The sequence below is a fragment of the Coloeus monedula genome, assembly GCF_965178545.1.
Source record: "Coloeus monedula genome assembly, chromosome: Z".
In the NCBI taxonomy this organism is placed as follows: Eukaryota; Metazoa; Chordata; class Aves; order Passeriformes; family Corvidae; genus Coloeus; species Coloeus monedula.
The window spans coordinates 42,057,208-42,073,395 of record NC_138822.1 but is presented as its reverse complement, the minus strand read 5'-3'; the positions used below and the strand labels follow the sequence as shown (position 1 = coordinate 42,073,395).

At 39.4% G+C, this 16,188-nt stretch overlaps 1 protein-coding gene across 1 annotated transcript in view; it reads right to left on the bottom strand.

The window, feature by feature from the left end:
- VPS13A (vacuolar protein sorting 13 homolog A) overlaps nt 1-11,155 on the bottom strand; it is a 108,950-nt gene extending 97,795 nt beyond the window's left edge. The window contains exons 1-7 of the mRNA XM_082301604.1: nt 11,002-11,155; nt 3,049-3,092; nt 2,517-2,559; nt 1,531-1,626; nt 1,150-1,251; nt 364-473; nt 37-96 (exon numbers count right to left, since the gene is read on the bottom strand). Of these exons, the coding sequence (XP_082157730.1) occupies nt 37-96; nt 364-473; nt 1,150-1,251; nt 1,531-1,626; nt 2,517-2,559; nt 3,049-3,092; nt 11,002-11,101 (555 nt within the window). The 5' untranslated portion in view covers nt 11,102-11,155. The remainder of the gene's footprint in view (nt 1-36; nt 97-363; nt 474-1,149; nt 1,252-1,530; nt 1,627-2,516; nt 2,560-3,048; nt 3,093-11,001) is intronic.
- Between the last annotated feature and the right edge of the window lie 5,033 nt (nt 11,156-16,188).

The following is a 16,188-nucleotide window of genomic DNA, read 5'->3' as shown; positions in this document are numbered from 1 at the left end:
CACGTTTTTCAGATAAAAGGTGAAAAATAAAATTACCTGCAAACTTAGATTCTGAAGTGAAATCCCAAATGACAAGGGGTTATCACGATTTGTGATCTAATAGAACACAGGAAAAGACAAAAAAAGAATTATTTCATGCTCTATAAGCACATATATTTGGCTAAGAATTTAAGTATCTTTATGTTTTGGTAGAAGCTTTTTTTCAGGTTTTATTTTCTATTTTTTTTTAGTAAGACTAAGAAAATTCCACAGCTTTACTAGTACTGTCTCAGCATGAAAAGCAACTGGAAGAAATCAAGACAGGTTCCCAATTTCATGTTACAGTGAGCAATCCCTTATGCTATGATATACAAAAATACTTACATCATCTTCATAGCGAATATGGATGTTGGAAATTTTCAGCTGAAGATTTTTGATGACCTGAGTAACTAGCTTTTCTACAAAAGTGTCTTGTTTCTCTTCTTTTACTTTATCTATGTAAAAGGAAAATAATTTAGTGTTTTGTTTACATTTCAGCATTTTTTAAAATTAGACAAAACATTAACATAACAAATTTAGCATGATAAGCATTTAAATTCTCTATTACATTGTACTCCAGTTGTACAGAAACATGTTTGTTCTGTGTAATCTACATCATTTATATTCTCAGACCAGAAGGTTTCCTAGCTTTACTACCTGCTGAGTGAAGAAGCAGGTAGTTCAGAAGTATGACCAGCACACACCAATATTCAAGGTCGCCAATACATACTTCTTGGAAGTACTGGAAGTTGAATTTAAAGATAAGAACTTGCATGTATCGAAGAACAGGTTGAAGAAAACCTTTAAAAAGCTGAATTTGTAAAAATGCTTTGATATGGGAAACAAAGTTAAATTATTTCTTACGAAAGAGGAGAGAAAATGTCAGGCAACATGGTACAAAAGTAATATCTCAAAAGCCCAATTTGTATCAGATCACGTCAATGCTCAACCCTTTTTGTTTTCAGAATGCTGCTTCTGCAATGGCCATTATACCTAAAAAACCATAACTAATAGGTTTTTAAGCAATAAGGAAAAAACAAGAATCTAGAACACTTTGACAAAGTCTGTGTCTTTCTGGATTAAAATAAAGAAAGAAGCAGCATCACGTTCATTAGCTTTTCCCACTCTTACCTTGGTCAGCTATCTTCTGCTTTGCTTCCTCAATCCTCTGCAATTCCCTTTGTCTTGCTTCTAAGAGTTGCCTGGCTTCTTTTTCAGCATCATATTTTATGCCTAAACACATAATGTAAAAAGATATAGTAACAAAAAACATACTTTTTTTAAAGATACTGTTTCAAATGGTGTAATTTCTGCATTTTTGTAACAGTTACAAAACAGCAAAAAGATTAGGTGATGAAATGTAAATTACTGAAAGACTTCCACTCCATTATTTAATTGTAATTGCTTAGAGTATCTACTAGGAATAAAGGTCATGAAAACAGTATCAACCCACTCCAGATACTTCTGAAATCCCACCAATCTACAGTCACTTCTTCCTATACATTAACTTACTGGCTATGGGCACAATAAGCAAATAAACTCCATCAAGGACTGCCTCAACAGGTTGAGTATAAAGGTTTTGCCATGGAATCTGTAGGTTAAGTTGACCTGCAAATACAGAAGAAAAAGGTTGAGGTATGCAGTTAAATATTTGACTGGAAAAGAAATGCAAAGTTAATTGATATTAGACACAAAATCTCTTAAAAATTATTATATTGGATAGAAAATACCCCAGTGTATCTGAGGCAAAAGTCCTTTGGGTTGTATATTCATACACAACACACAAGCAACATGAGAAGTTTTTCCACGAGGAGAACTATCAAGTCTTTCCTTGTCTTTCCTTAAAACCCTTGAATTACATTCTTCCTTCTCAACAGCAATGTCTCCCTCCTTGAAAATCCACTGCAGCTCTCTCAGAAACAAGAAAAGCACATGGGCAGCTCATACATCATCAGTCAGCTAAATATTATGTTTTGTGAACTCAGGGATCATGAAGTTACATGAGGACTCTTCTTCTTCACCCGAGTGCCAATTTTAATAAAATATTAAATCAATCACAGAAAATACATTACTCCAAGGTAGATTTAAAGGACACATAATGGCTTTAGACTCAGTTTACTTTAAGAAACCACTAACTTTTACAAGACAATCAACGTGCAACAAGAAAACAAGGAAGGAGATGAAAAGGCAAGTGAAAGGTAAAAATCAGTTGTGGAGTCTTGTCAGGACAAGGACTGAGATCCAGTCCTGACCAATTGCTCATCTTTGCTGTGTTGGGCTCTTTTCTCATTGAGGTGATTAAACAAGACTCCAGGATACTTTATCAAAAGGAGCTTCTCCAGAAAGTTTCTTTCAGAAGAGACAAGCATAAGAGTGTACAAAGTATACAAATCAATGAACATATGGAAATTTCTTGCTTAGGATGCCTAAAGTCACTTGCAAGGAAAGGTAATATGTTTAGAAATTCCTGCATGTGTACAAGATAAAATGCAACTTACTAATATGTCCTGCTTTAACTTTAAATGGCACATCCAACTGACTCTGAAAGAAAGAGGTTCAGAAAATTTAAGCTCAATTCAGCAACTTGTGAAATGTTCCAATGCAGGAAAAGATATCACAATAATTTAACAAACCACTAAAAAAAAAAATTCAATATAATGAATAAGCAAGCATTTGGATACCAATTTATACTGTTAAGCCATGTTAGGCTAAATACATTTCCAAAAACAAAGTCCTAGCTTCATCAGCTATAAAATAAAAAGGTCTTTCAGTACCGATTTTGACCTAAACACATTCTTTTAGCAATTTCGGAAAGTTCTCTTAAGGGAAAAAAAAAATGCATACACTTTCCCCTTTAAATTTAATCTCAAATTAATCAGATAATCTACACGGGTACAAAGAAAGCAAATCAGTAAGCTTCCACTTAAAAGAAAGTGTATCCTAAAATAAGAACTAAAAAATGCACATTAAACCTAAAACATAGTTCAGGAATCATTTTTGCAAGTATTATTGTTATTTTCACTAACTTACCAGTGCATTTTCTTTTATTTCCAGATTCTTCAGTGCTACAGCTCCTAAAAAAAAAGAAGCCAACAAGTAAAACTGGAATAAGTAAAGTAGGACTGGTATACACTGCAAGTCCTACAGTCTAAATCAGTGGGTTACAGAAGCCTAGAAGATAAGGGGACTAATGTGTATGTCTCAAACACCATTGGAGGATAGCACTGGAGTCAACCAAGAATTGTTGGTAAGAACATGCCATGAGAAAGAACGGGATGTGGCAGGAAGTGGGGGCCATACAGACACAAGCCAGAACTCCTCTCAAACAAAGGTCTATGCTCTGGCTCCTGAAGTAGAGCACATGCAAAGCAATGAGGTCAAGAAGCAGGCATGGACTGTCAACCTAAGGTAAACCCAGTATGGAGGGATCGAAACCACTAGAGACCCCCAAAGCCCTCTGACCCATTTCCAGAAAGGTCTGGAAGAAGGAACTGCACATGACAATCCATTTGCATAGTAAACAAGCAATTTAGCTCCATGGCACAGAAAACTTAACTGTGTAAAGGCACCCTCATCAAACCCAGGCACACATGTGCCCCAGGACCTTGGACACCCCAGCTGCATTGAGGCTGGAGCCAGGACTGCCAATCTTTCTTCCTTTCTTTCTCTGTACCGCACTTTAACCTCTCTGTGTTTTTTTCTTTTTTATCCTATCCCTTTTCCAGGATTTACCACCACATTTCCTAAAATCTTTACCATGAAACAGATCCACATCCTACATGTCAAATATTCCTGAAAGATGATTAAGACTATGAAAGATGATTAATCATGCTACAAAATAATATCTGAGATTGTCACATGAAGCTGGCATGTCCATGAAAAATAACCTAAAATTACTCAAAGTAAAAATGCTGGAAATCACTGTCTGAATTTTGCAAGGACCTATTTTGAAACCAAAAATTAGCTTCTTTTTCCTCAACCATCTGTTTCCTATGCTTGTAGAAATCTATGAACAGTAAATGTGAGTGAAATTTTAGCCCTCAAAAGATCTTACTCTTGCCAGTTTTATTTATAGCCTTACAAAAATTCACAGGAAGCATTTCAGTAATCTAATTTTTTAAGGACAGAAATTCAGTATACTTAAACAAAGAAAATTCAAATTGCAAGATCAGTTTTACAATATACATCACATCATATACTTGCCATAACAAAAGGAATACTGGGATCAGAAAACTCATAACTTAAACATGCACATAGTCCAAAGCAATGTCTTCTGCAAAATCTACAAGAATGAAGCTTCTGTGATGGTTACTTTCAAATTACTTGTATAGCATTAACACATGCACATGGAACAGACACCTGATACAGCTGAGCAGGGGCATAAAATGAGATTCCAGAAACCAGAAGCAGATTACAGGCCTGGAAAGGAATACAACTTGAGGTTGCAAATGAAGATTTGATAGACTCAAAAACGCTTTTCTTTTGGTATGCATGTTAGAAATAGCAAAATGTATGGGGAAATGGGAGCTCCAATTGGAAGAATAATCTTGCAGTTATATAGTGCTAATGGTGATAAACAACTGTTCAAAGTACCACCAATTTTGGGAAACTGGACCCAAATCTCAAAAATGCATACATTAAAAGAATTGGCTCAAATTGTTGAACTGATATGGAAGAGATGATCAGGTAAACTAATCCACCCATCTTGTAGCACTCACAAAATACTATGAAGTTATAAATGTTTTAATTTATTCATTGCAACAATTCATAATCACTTTCCAGTAGAAGTCTATACATCTGACATATGCTAACATCAGCCTCTCCAGAGAAATGCTACATGCAGAAGGATGTTTTTTGATAGCTGCTGGTGATGCTTTTAAGCCTTAAAATACATATACATTGCCAGAAACAACAGAAAAGGAAAAAAAAAATAAAAGCAAAGAAAGCATTCCCAGAAGTGGTCTGTAACTACTCTAGGAACTATAACTACATAGTCTTTGTGGGCAATAACAAGGTGACAGTTTTATATACCATTGGTTCAATTCCATTCTAAATTTATTCCCTGATAAAGTTTACTCTGCAGAGATCATTTTAACACTAAAACACGTCCCGTTTGCTTCTTCAAGAAGATATCACTAACTGTAACTGTATTCATGGCAAGTAACTCTAATGGTATCCAGAGCAAAGGTCCAGGTTTGTAATCAAGTTACCAGGCACAACATGCAATTTCTGCAGGCCAGTTGAGCCACGTTAAAAACATTCATAAGGAAACTGTAAGACTCCGTGACACATGAAGCAGTTTAACTGGGTTGAATTTCTTCATTTTCACTGATGGCTAAGTAAACATTGCCTCTCATTTAGCAAGGATCTGACACATGCCACAGTTCTGCAGAGGCACTATAACTCAAGCTACAATAATTTGGCAGCCCAGATACTTCCAAAAACAAAGTACTGCAAAGTGAGTAAGGATTATCTTAAGCATTTACAAACAATACTTTGTGAAGGCAGAACTCTTCCTCATTTTACCTGAGCACCTCATAATAGCAGAAAATAAACATGGAATCAATAATGTTTCGAACAGGAAGACTTCGAAATTTCTACATTAAATGCTAGGATTTGGAAGTGGGGTACATCATTCTTCACTGCTTTTACTTATGATTTTACAATTAAAAATTTTAATGTTTTAGTTAAGAATCACTAGCAGAAATACACATTAGTAGAACTCCAGGCAGCTGAATTTTAGTATATAATTACTGAGACACATTTACTAAAATACAACAATTTACTTACAGAAACCTCAGTTGAGGGTCACAACCACAGTGAATGGCCTATTAAAGCACACAACAGACTACTAAGGAGGCACCAGGTTTTGTGTATTGATGTGATCTTTCTTGTTCCAACACATGAGAGAGAGCCTAAGAGACTGTCATGGGTTAGTACACAGACTGAGTAAATACTGACCATGGCAGTATTCTCTTTCACTACCAAAATTTAGTCTCTATCATATGTAGTCATTTCCCTTGCAATGAAATGTAGATCTAAGTGCAACTACACTGAATCTTGACCATTCTGTTGGGGGTGGGAGGCAAAAACCCAAAAGCCCCCACAAACAGAAGCAGGAAAATCAGGGAACAAACCCTAGTTACAGGATGTAACACAGCTAGTGAATTAGTCTTGGAGTACTGACAGTAGATATTAATTACAAAAATCAGGAAATACATCAGGATTTGATTGTTAGTTTTGCTGATGGTTTGTTGGGGATTTTTTTGGCAGGGGTGGTGTTCCCCTGTTGGGAGCAACTGGATGTTTTGATGACAGAAATGCATCCAATGCATGATTAAAGATTACCCAACTAAGCAACCTCAGAAACTGTATGTACAAGTAGTTGGAGTTGTATAAACATCTAGAGTTAAACATGCAGGCTACCAGCCGAAACAATAATAAAAGCCGGAACAGTTTCAAATATCTATCGCAAAGTCTAGGATTTATTTAGACTGCATTATAAAGCAAATTTTTACATTTATTGATCTCTGGACAATGTGAATAATTCAACAAAATTAAAAAGTTTTCAAAATTCTAGAATAGGTTTATAGTTTTAATTTTAGATACTCAAAATAACTTCATGAATTTGAGTTCAAGAACCAACATCTACTACCAAGGATTCAGCTTGCATAAAGAGATCTGGTAAACTATTTCACCAAAGAGGCCTAACTGAAATTTTGTTATGGTTGTAAACAGAAGTTAAAAGGAGGGGAGAAAATTAATCTACATAAAAATCCTGCAGATTTCACCTAATTAATCACTCTCTGCTGTCTTGTAAATAAAGGGGAAGGGGAAGGAAAGCAGAGAGAGAGGAAAGATCAGAAAGCGCAAATACCCTAGCTAGTATCTGATCGGTACACAACACTCCTGTTCACATATTTTAACAAAATTTCTGCTTTTTTCTAACAGCATTGTCAGCTTGTGAACCCCCCTGATCACTTTATACAAACAGCTGCCTTTGCTAGTCACGTTCCACTTTTTTTGGGGCCGTTAATTATTTCTGTTTAAGCACACCCTCTAAAGACAAGCTGTAAGTCTTTGAGGATCAGTGCCTGCCAAATACCTCCTCTATTGACATCTATTTTAAAACAGGTCATGAAAGACAACAAAAACTACTAGACAGTATGTATCCCTCAAGTGAATTCAAATTACTATTATGTAAGGGGAGAGCAGGAGGTTGCACCTGCTACACCTAGACAAGGCAAGGCATGCAAAAGTAGTTGCCTTTCACTATAGTAATAGTTGTAGCAAAAAAAAAAAAAGTGGTTTTGTGCTCACAAACATGCCAATTATCTGCCTATATCATCTTACTCACACAGCTGCACAAAAAAGAGTTACCAGCTACTCAAGTAATAAGTTGTGTTAAGTAAGACATGCTTGAGACATTACGTAATAAGCAAGTGTGCCAAATCAACTGAGAATTAAGCTTTTTAAAGGGCAGTACAGAGGGTCTGACCACGACACTGAAAGGTTATTTAGACATAGTCAAAAGAAAATAATGGCATCATGAACTGTATAATAAAACAATTGTTTGGTCTCTCAACACTGTCTGGAAACCTCACTGGCACTTCACCTCATGTCAAAGATAACTGTGTATGTCTCACATTGCTGCAAGCATCTTTCCAGGTATTTTAACTTGACCAGGTCTAGAGCATTCAAAAATATCTAACTCACCTAAATACTTATCTAACCTGTTTATCTAAGCCAAGTACTAGCACACTTGTTAACACAGCCCATTGAAACGATCTTTCTTAGTAAACACTTGATAAAAAGAAGTTAAAAAACACTGTCCTTCCCAGCATCAGCCATCCAATAGCTTTCTCTCATGGCTGCCTAACACACTAGTCTTTTACCCTGCTTCATATTAATGGAGTTCCTTATGCATGTGATTTTGTCCCGTTACCCTCTTTTCTGAGCCTTGCCTTTGCCAGTATTAGCTTTACATGTTCAAATCACCTTTTTTACCTGTGTAGGTCGAGCTACCTTCAACTTTCTGCACTGCCTTTTATATTTCAGGTCTTTCAGTTCTTGCAACATTCTCAGCCACAAGTGTTTTCAGATATTACATCCTTCTTCAATATTGAGACAGTCTACATTTTTACCTTTCAATCTGAGAGGTTTTTAACAAGAAAAAAAAAAATCAAAGCATTTCCGTAATTATTACCATGTTCATGTATTTTCTGGAGTAGCATCATCATACAACTTTACTACACAGATTGAATCTGGAATAGCTTTAATACAGCATGATGAATTCTCTCATTTATTCAACCAAAGTTAATATCAAGCATGCTCATTTAAAACTCATTAAGAAATTTCTCCATTTACAGAAGCTGAAACTATGTAACATTAGGTTTTATACATATATTCAGTCTATAAACAAAAAGCAGTGGTGATTTGTTACAAGGAAGAAAAAAAAACAAACAACTTTCTTTTTTTTTTTTTTTTCCTTTTCATGCGATGGATTTAGGACAATTTCCTTTCAATAGTATATGATTTATGTAAAGTTTAGTAACCACGACACACAAACACTGTATGAAAACACATAGCTGTCATGGAAATGCTTTCAGAGCATGCAGACAAGCATTAAAACCATTAAGTTTTAATATGAAGGCCAAAAAAGTAATTTTTTTATTTTAATACCTTAGTTACAGAATTTTAGTAATTAACAAGCTAAAAAAATTATCCACACTTTAGGTATACTGTGAGTGTAGGGATCTGCTAATCAATGATGCACTCCACATAAAAACAGTATTCTACTGCTGTTGTTACTAATAGTCATTGCCTTTTAGATAGAAGAATGCAATTTCTAGGTCCTTTGAGATATTTGAAATGAAAGAAATATTGCAGATTCACAGATGATTAAACACAATTTTATTAAGTTGAAAAAAAGCATCATGTGGTAGGCCAGGAAAAAAACTCTACAGGTGATGCTTCACTACTGCTGTACATCAGTATTCACTACAAACAAGTCGGCAGGTTATGAAGAGAAAAAATAAACTTATTCTAATACATAGGCACTAGAGAAGTGAGAAATTTAATTTAAATAAAAATATACTAAAACCTCTTGAGACCTTCTTGAAGAGGAGATAATAAAAAAGAAAATTAAGTTCCACAGCCATGAGAAAATATGACAGCTGAATATGAAACTTCCAAGTAAAACTGAGTTGGTGGGGGTTTTTTTAGTTTTCAGTTGGTTTTGGGGTTTTTTTTAGTTTTTTTAAACTGAGACAAAGCATCTAATCTGTTAACAGTTGCTTCACAGAGGCATAAGCTGTCATGATTAACCATCAGTAATGTAGCAAGCTGGTAAAAGAAGCTTCTACCTTTTTTGTAATGCATAAACATTGCCCAAAACATTTACACAGCATTTCATATTTTTCATTAAATATTCTGCCTGTCTTCACTGAACAGAAAGAAGATACTATGGTAACTTCAGAACTTCAGTACATAAATCAAGCAATTAGGCTGACACAGTTTTGCAATTAGTCAAACCTTCCAAGTAAGACTCACCTAATCAGTAAGAGGTACGCGATATTAAGCCTTACTGCTATAGATCAAGGACTACTACTTTGTCTCCAGCAGTTAGATGTGCTGTTGCTGTGTTAAGACTCCTTACAGAGAATGAACTTTACAAAGATGCTATAAATGCCTTGACTAAACGAAGGGAAATTACTGCAGAGATGCAACTAAATAAGGACGCCATTTCGGAAAACAAGCATGAAAACAAAAATGTCCACGATGTAACAAGCTCCAGAAGAAGCTTATAAAATCTGGTTAATGTATATGAGCGCCTAGGAATGGAACTGCAGGTAGGCAATACCTCGAGGATGTTTCTCACCTACCAATACATGAAAGCACCTGAAAAAAAAACCTTGAACCTCTGTGTTTGCTTTTGCTGATGCTGCAGACACCTGGGATGCACATTCGAAACCGAGCCAGCAGTGGACATTGCACACACATCCGTTCGTGGTCTGTGTCTGACGGACCTCTGATGCTGTTTTGTTGCACATACCCTACAAGGGGACCTCAGGAGAGCACATTCAAATAGAACACTTTACTGCCATCAGAACTAGCACGTTAATTTAATTCTACAGACCACCGTTTACCTCACCTAGCACAGCTGGGAACGACCTCTGCAAACACTTAAGGCACTATCTACTACTGGTTCTTTAAGGCTAAAAATAACAAATATTCCAGACCTACAGATGACAGCACCAAAAAAAAAAAACGGGATGTCACTGCTGTTCGCAGAGAGGCCACTCACTCCCACGAGCAGTAAAACCCTTGGCACGGTTTACTTCCAGGCGTGGAAAACGCCCGTAAGCCAGTTCAGTTGCGCATTCCCAGAGCCAGGTCAGACTCCCGCCTCCAAGCTGCCCGCCCAGCAATTCCCAAACTTTCCGCGAGCACCAGAGACACCGCGGCCAGCCAAGGTCCGTCCGCAGCTACGAGACAGTACGGACGGCTCCGTAGGGAAAAACAAAATAGGAGCGGCCCTCCATGCGCCTCCAGCACTTCGCCCGGTTTCTCTTTCCCCGGTTCTGCAGCTCCTCCCGCGCCGCCGCCGCCGCCCCCCACTGCCGCAGCCACAGCTCCGTGGACACCACCTCCCCAACCCGCCCGCCTGACCGCCCCCGCGGCTATTTTTAAGCGGCCGGGCAGGCGGAGCGGTGGTGAAGTTGTCGGGCGAGCAGGCGGCTCGGCTCGGCTCGGCTCGGCTCGGCGCGGCTCGGCGCGGCTCGGCGCGGCGCGGCTCGGCTCAGCTCGGCTCGGCGCGGCGCGGCTCGGCTCAGCTCGGCGCGGCTCGGCTCGGCCGCGCCTAGGGGGCGCCGCCCCGGGCTCCTCCCTTGTGCGGGCGGCAGTGCGAGCCCGGCCGGGCAGAAAGGCACGCGGCGACATGAGGGCACACAGGCGGCTCCCGGCGGCGCCCCAGGCCCCTACCTCCCCAGATGCCCAGCTTCAGCTGGGAACTGTCCAGGTTCACCACGTAGTCGCCAAGGAAACGGTTCAGGACGTCCACGACCAGGGACTCAAACACCATCCTGCCCCCCCGCCGCCGCCGCCCGGCAGCAGCGCCGCCAGCCCGGCTCCTGCCGCTCCCCGCCGGTCCGGTCCGCCCCGCCCCGCCCCACTCGCGGGGGCGGCCCAGCGCTGCCCCCGTCCCGCCCCGTCCGGCTGCGGGCGCGGCGAGGCGGGGAAGAGGCGTGGCCTGTCTGAGGCTACGGCAGCCGGTGGGGGCTGCGCAGGTTCGCCTGCCTTGGGCGTTTCCTTCCCAGTATCGCTCCGTACAGGCGGTCTTGAAAAGGTACGATTTATCACAGAATGGGTCAGGTTGGAAGGGATCACGGGGGATCATCTGGTCCAACCTCCCTGCTCAAGCCGGGTCATCCCAGAGCACATGGCACAGGGCTGCGAGCATGTTGTTCTTGGATATCGCCAGTAAGGGAGACTCTACAACCTCTCTGGGCAACTTATTCCAGTGCTCTGTCACTGCACAGTAAGGAAGCTATTCCTCATGTTCAGGTGGAGCTTCCTGTGCGCCCGTTTTTGCCCACTGACTTTTGTGCTATTGCTCGGTACCACCAAGTGGAGTCTGGATCTACCTGACACCCTCCCTTCAGATAGTCACGGACATTGATAAAATCTCCTCCCAGTCAACTCTTCTCGAGGCTGAGCAGGCCCAACTCCCTCAACCTTTCTTCTTAAGAGAGATACGTCAGTTCCTTAATCATCTCTCTGTTCTCCACTAGACCGATTAGTTTGTCCAAGGGATTTAAATGTGAGATAGCCATAACAGTTTTTTGAATATTTTTCTCATCCAGGCTAGGCAAATGTAGAAATTACTGCATCTGTTGAGCTGTTCAAAAATGGTTGAGCTATTACTGGCATAATGGCTAAAACAAGTTGAATTTAATTTATCTCTCCGAAGAGCTTGACTCCCAGGCTGTGTTCTGGCTTGGGTGTCAGCTGAATCACATTGAAATAACTGGGCCATGTTTGCCCTGAGTGGCTGTGCTGAGGACCCCTGCAGTCACAAGGTTTTTTGAGGTACCTGCCCGGTGTGACCATTCACAAGGCTCCTTGACAGCCACGCTCCCAATGCCAGAGACTCTCACTGCTAGAAGGCCCTTCACAGCAGGTGGCTCCAGCGAGCCGATGGGTGCCCCGCCCCCGCTGGGCTTCCTACACACCTCACCTCCTCAGTGTTGCTGAACCTTTGTATTTAATATAAAAATTTAAACCATTGGGGGGGAAGGAATGAGAAAATTGTCAGGGATTACACATCTTTTCATTCCTTTATACAGAAATAAAAGAATACTACCTAGCACTGCTGACCTTTCCTTTCACAATGGGTTATATAAGCCTGTTTACCACAACCTGCCACACCAGCAATGCCTCACATCCACCCCATATGCAGAATAAAATAATTTGCAAAGAAGTTGTTTGCTTTAAAGAAATGCACTTCTATCAGGGATGACATTCTTTATTAACACAAGGAAGGGGAAAGAGTAATACTGAAGAAGGTTAACAAAAGACAAAAAATACACTGTCTAATTCAGGCTTAGGTTCCTCTGAAGTTATTTTGTATTGTTTGGAAAAATTACAATCTCAGCATTGGTTTCTCAGTTCTTGGATTTAGCATCTTTTTCTATTGAAAAACAAGTACTACGAAAAAAACCCCAACATTAGAAAGAGATTCATTGGACCAATGCGCACGTCAAATGTAACTGTGTCTGTGCACTAATACACATACTATATTTATGCAGCTGGCTTTCTATGAATTTCTTACACAAAGCCAGACATTTCTTATAAGCTATCTCAAGAAAGAAGTGTGAACAAAAGGCTTTATTTTGTGACTCAATCACATATCTTCCTGTTTAGTTGTGGAAAAGCTAGATGTTGAACCCATTTATATTCATGCCTGTCCATTTGCTATTCCAAAGTTGAGCTTTGGCAGCATACATCTTCAGGATTATCTTCTACCAGTCAGTTTTCCAAAGTAACTTTACTTTGTAAGTCTACAGCTTCTTAGGGTGTAAGTAAAATTTCTTTGTCATATTCAAATATTCTGGTGAAGTCACTCTGAAGTCGGGAGAGCAGAAGTGTCCTAGGTCAAGTACCACTTCTTTGCATCAAAAGGATACAGGATTTTTATTTTGTTACTGCAAAGAAAATTTTATGCTATGATGGATTTTTCCAATTCACAAAGTGTGGGTGAATCTTCCACAGCAATCAGCTAAGTTTGAAGCTCTCCAGCTGAGAAAAACTGCTTGCTGCTGGTGAACTACTAGGCCTAGGGTAGGCAACCATGGATAAGCATGTGTTTCCTACTAGTGACTCTTACCTACTAAAAAATCCATAACATTTGCAGACTCGTCAAGGCACAGGGTTCCGTCTTTTTCCCCTTCCTTCCTTTTCATATCCCACAGCTCACTAGCACTAGCAGATGCAGTGTAATTTCAAGCCCAGGCTGGAGCAGTATCTGAGAAGTAAGGAACAGAGTGCATCAAACAGTGTACCATCTGTGGGGAATCCATCTAGTCCCATGAACCAAGTTTTCTCCCTGGCATTTGCACAGAATTTGGGAACTCTGTCTACATACACAACACAATCAGAGCCACCTGGACAGCAGTTTTTCCGCTTGAGGTCTTGTTTTATATGTTCTTCCAGTCTCCATTGAAATCAATTAGTAATCACTCTACTTTTCCCCTTTTTGTAATCAAAGCTTCTGATACCTTGATGGCACTTCACACCTGTAACAAAGCTGTTTAACATCTGGCTGGATGTTAGCAACCAAGTTTCTGGGTTCCCTGCTCATAGAATTTCTGCAAACTGAGGCTGGAGGCCACAGACTTCTCTGTGAGTATGAGAGATTCCATGTCGGCTTTCTGCTACCCTCTGTGTGAAGGCTGCTCAGACTTGTACTGAAGTGACTGAGCACCTCACAGGTCTGCCAGGATGGCAGGTTATCTTTGGGTTAGGTGTTATCCTCTGCTTCAGGACAATCACGAGCAGCCTTCTCAGTCACATCTTAGAGTTCAAGGAAGTAGATTTGCTCATTAAAAAAAAAAAAAACAGTGTAAAAGATGTTTATCCTTGTTTTTACTCTCCTCAAATACATCTAATTTCCAGTGTCTAATGAAGTTACATAACTTTAGTTATACTGCCATGATTTTATGCATTTTCCTGCTCATAAATATGAATATCCTTATCCTTGTTTCTTCCATGTTGCAGATAGTGCTTTCAAAATGGTTTTAACTCAAAGCATGGAGTGCAGTGAATAAAGCAGGATGTGAACCTGTGAACCTCTTTAGTGTGTTTCCAAAAACCCAAAAGCCCAATGTTACAGGGCTTTCAAAAATTTTTAACTATTTCCTGGAGAATTTTAGAATATAACTGCTGCAAAACCACAGGGGTGCCTTATTTCTAAATCTTTCAGAGTCACCTGCTTTTGAATCTCCTTCAGAATCAGCTGAATCATGGTGGAATGTTTGCTCTACTCAGTTGCACTGAGGCTGACCTGCTTAAGGATTTTGAAACCCAAGGACAAAACCAGATTTTTTTACCTGATCATGCTATGCAATAAAAACTCCAAGATCTTCTTATCAATAGAACACTTCAGCTAAATTTTAAAGCCAGTTTTTGCAGTTCAAGGAACAGACTAGAGAGTAATTATATTCTTCCTGTCATCATCAAAGGAGTGCATTCAGTGGCTTGGTAGATAGAAACTTTAGAAGTCCAGGAGCCTTCTTAGCACTTTCACTGAGAAGACCCTGATCTACGAGCTTTATCCAAAATTGTAGTCTAACATGGCAGTAGACAAAACATGTCTCTCTAATATATTTGGCATGTTGGCAGATCTTCTAGTTGATTAAAAGAACTTATGAAGTACCATGCTTAACATTATGAATACTGTCTTTATACTTCATTTAAATATATATAATTTACACCAGATTTCTGAATATGCATTTCATTTTACATTTGTTAAGTCATTCATAAACACTGAAAAGCAATATGACATAGAAAGAAAATCAGAATTGGAAATACTTTGTTGGCATGTGCAAAGTAATACACATGTCTTACGATCTGGAAATAGCTTTGCAGAATAAATTTAAATCTGACACTGAGCGTGTTTTGTTACATGTCCTTGTCTTTTTCTTTACTCATCAAAGTATGTGTCAGGCAACACAAGACATTACAAATAAAGCCCTGATTTCAATCAAAACAAATTTACTGTCAGAAATTTTATCTTGGTAAAGGATATAATCTTCTTTTTGAGCAGATATGAAGTAAAGTAGACTACTTACATGTCTAGTAGGCATGGTTCTGCTTTATTTTGAGCAGGGATATTAGGATGAAACCAGTCAACTGATCCCAGAAGTTATGATGGACTCTTCCCTTACTTCTTGTCATTTTTAACTCACTTTTATACTATTTCTTTACAATTTGGTGGAGCTTGAGTACATCTTACTCAGTGAGGGGAGGCTGTACCTTGGCAGCAGATATCTCAGTACAGTACCAGACATAACCTTGGGACAGGGTCATGTGTCAGTCCAAGGAGAGTGATTTCTCCACAGTTGCTGATTCAACAGCAAGACATCTTTCTTTATCTCACTTGGTTTTCAGCTGCTGTGCAGCTTATCAGCTAGAAAATACCACCAAGTTCCTCCCTCCTCTCCAAGGGTGTCAGCAGAGCCTGGTCTTGGTGTCTCCACTCTGCCCTTTATTTAGTTGCCCTGAGACTGTATTGTGTGTGGGAGGTCAGATATGCTGGCTACATTCCATCCAGGGAGTAGCAACTGTATTTTCCCCTGTGGTTTCCATAACATTATCTTTTTACCCTATTATCTTCCCACACAAGCAGTATTCATGGATTTGCAGTTTATCTGTCCTTCTCAGAGCAAACATATATCCAGGATTGGCAAGTGGAAGGAGAGATGTTTTTGTTTGAGGGAATGATGTAGAATTTGTTGTGAATTAAGGGCCTGCAAAAGGAGATAAAAAGATCTGAATGGAGACTGATACAGTATGGAGAGGTCCTATAGACATATAGTTGGGGTTTTTTTCAAAAAAAATGAGTACAAAAAAGCAATGCTGATGTGTAATTCCAAACCTATGGATGATGGT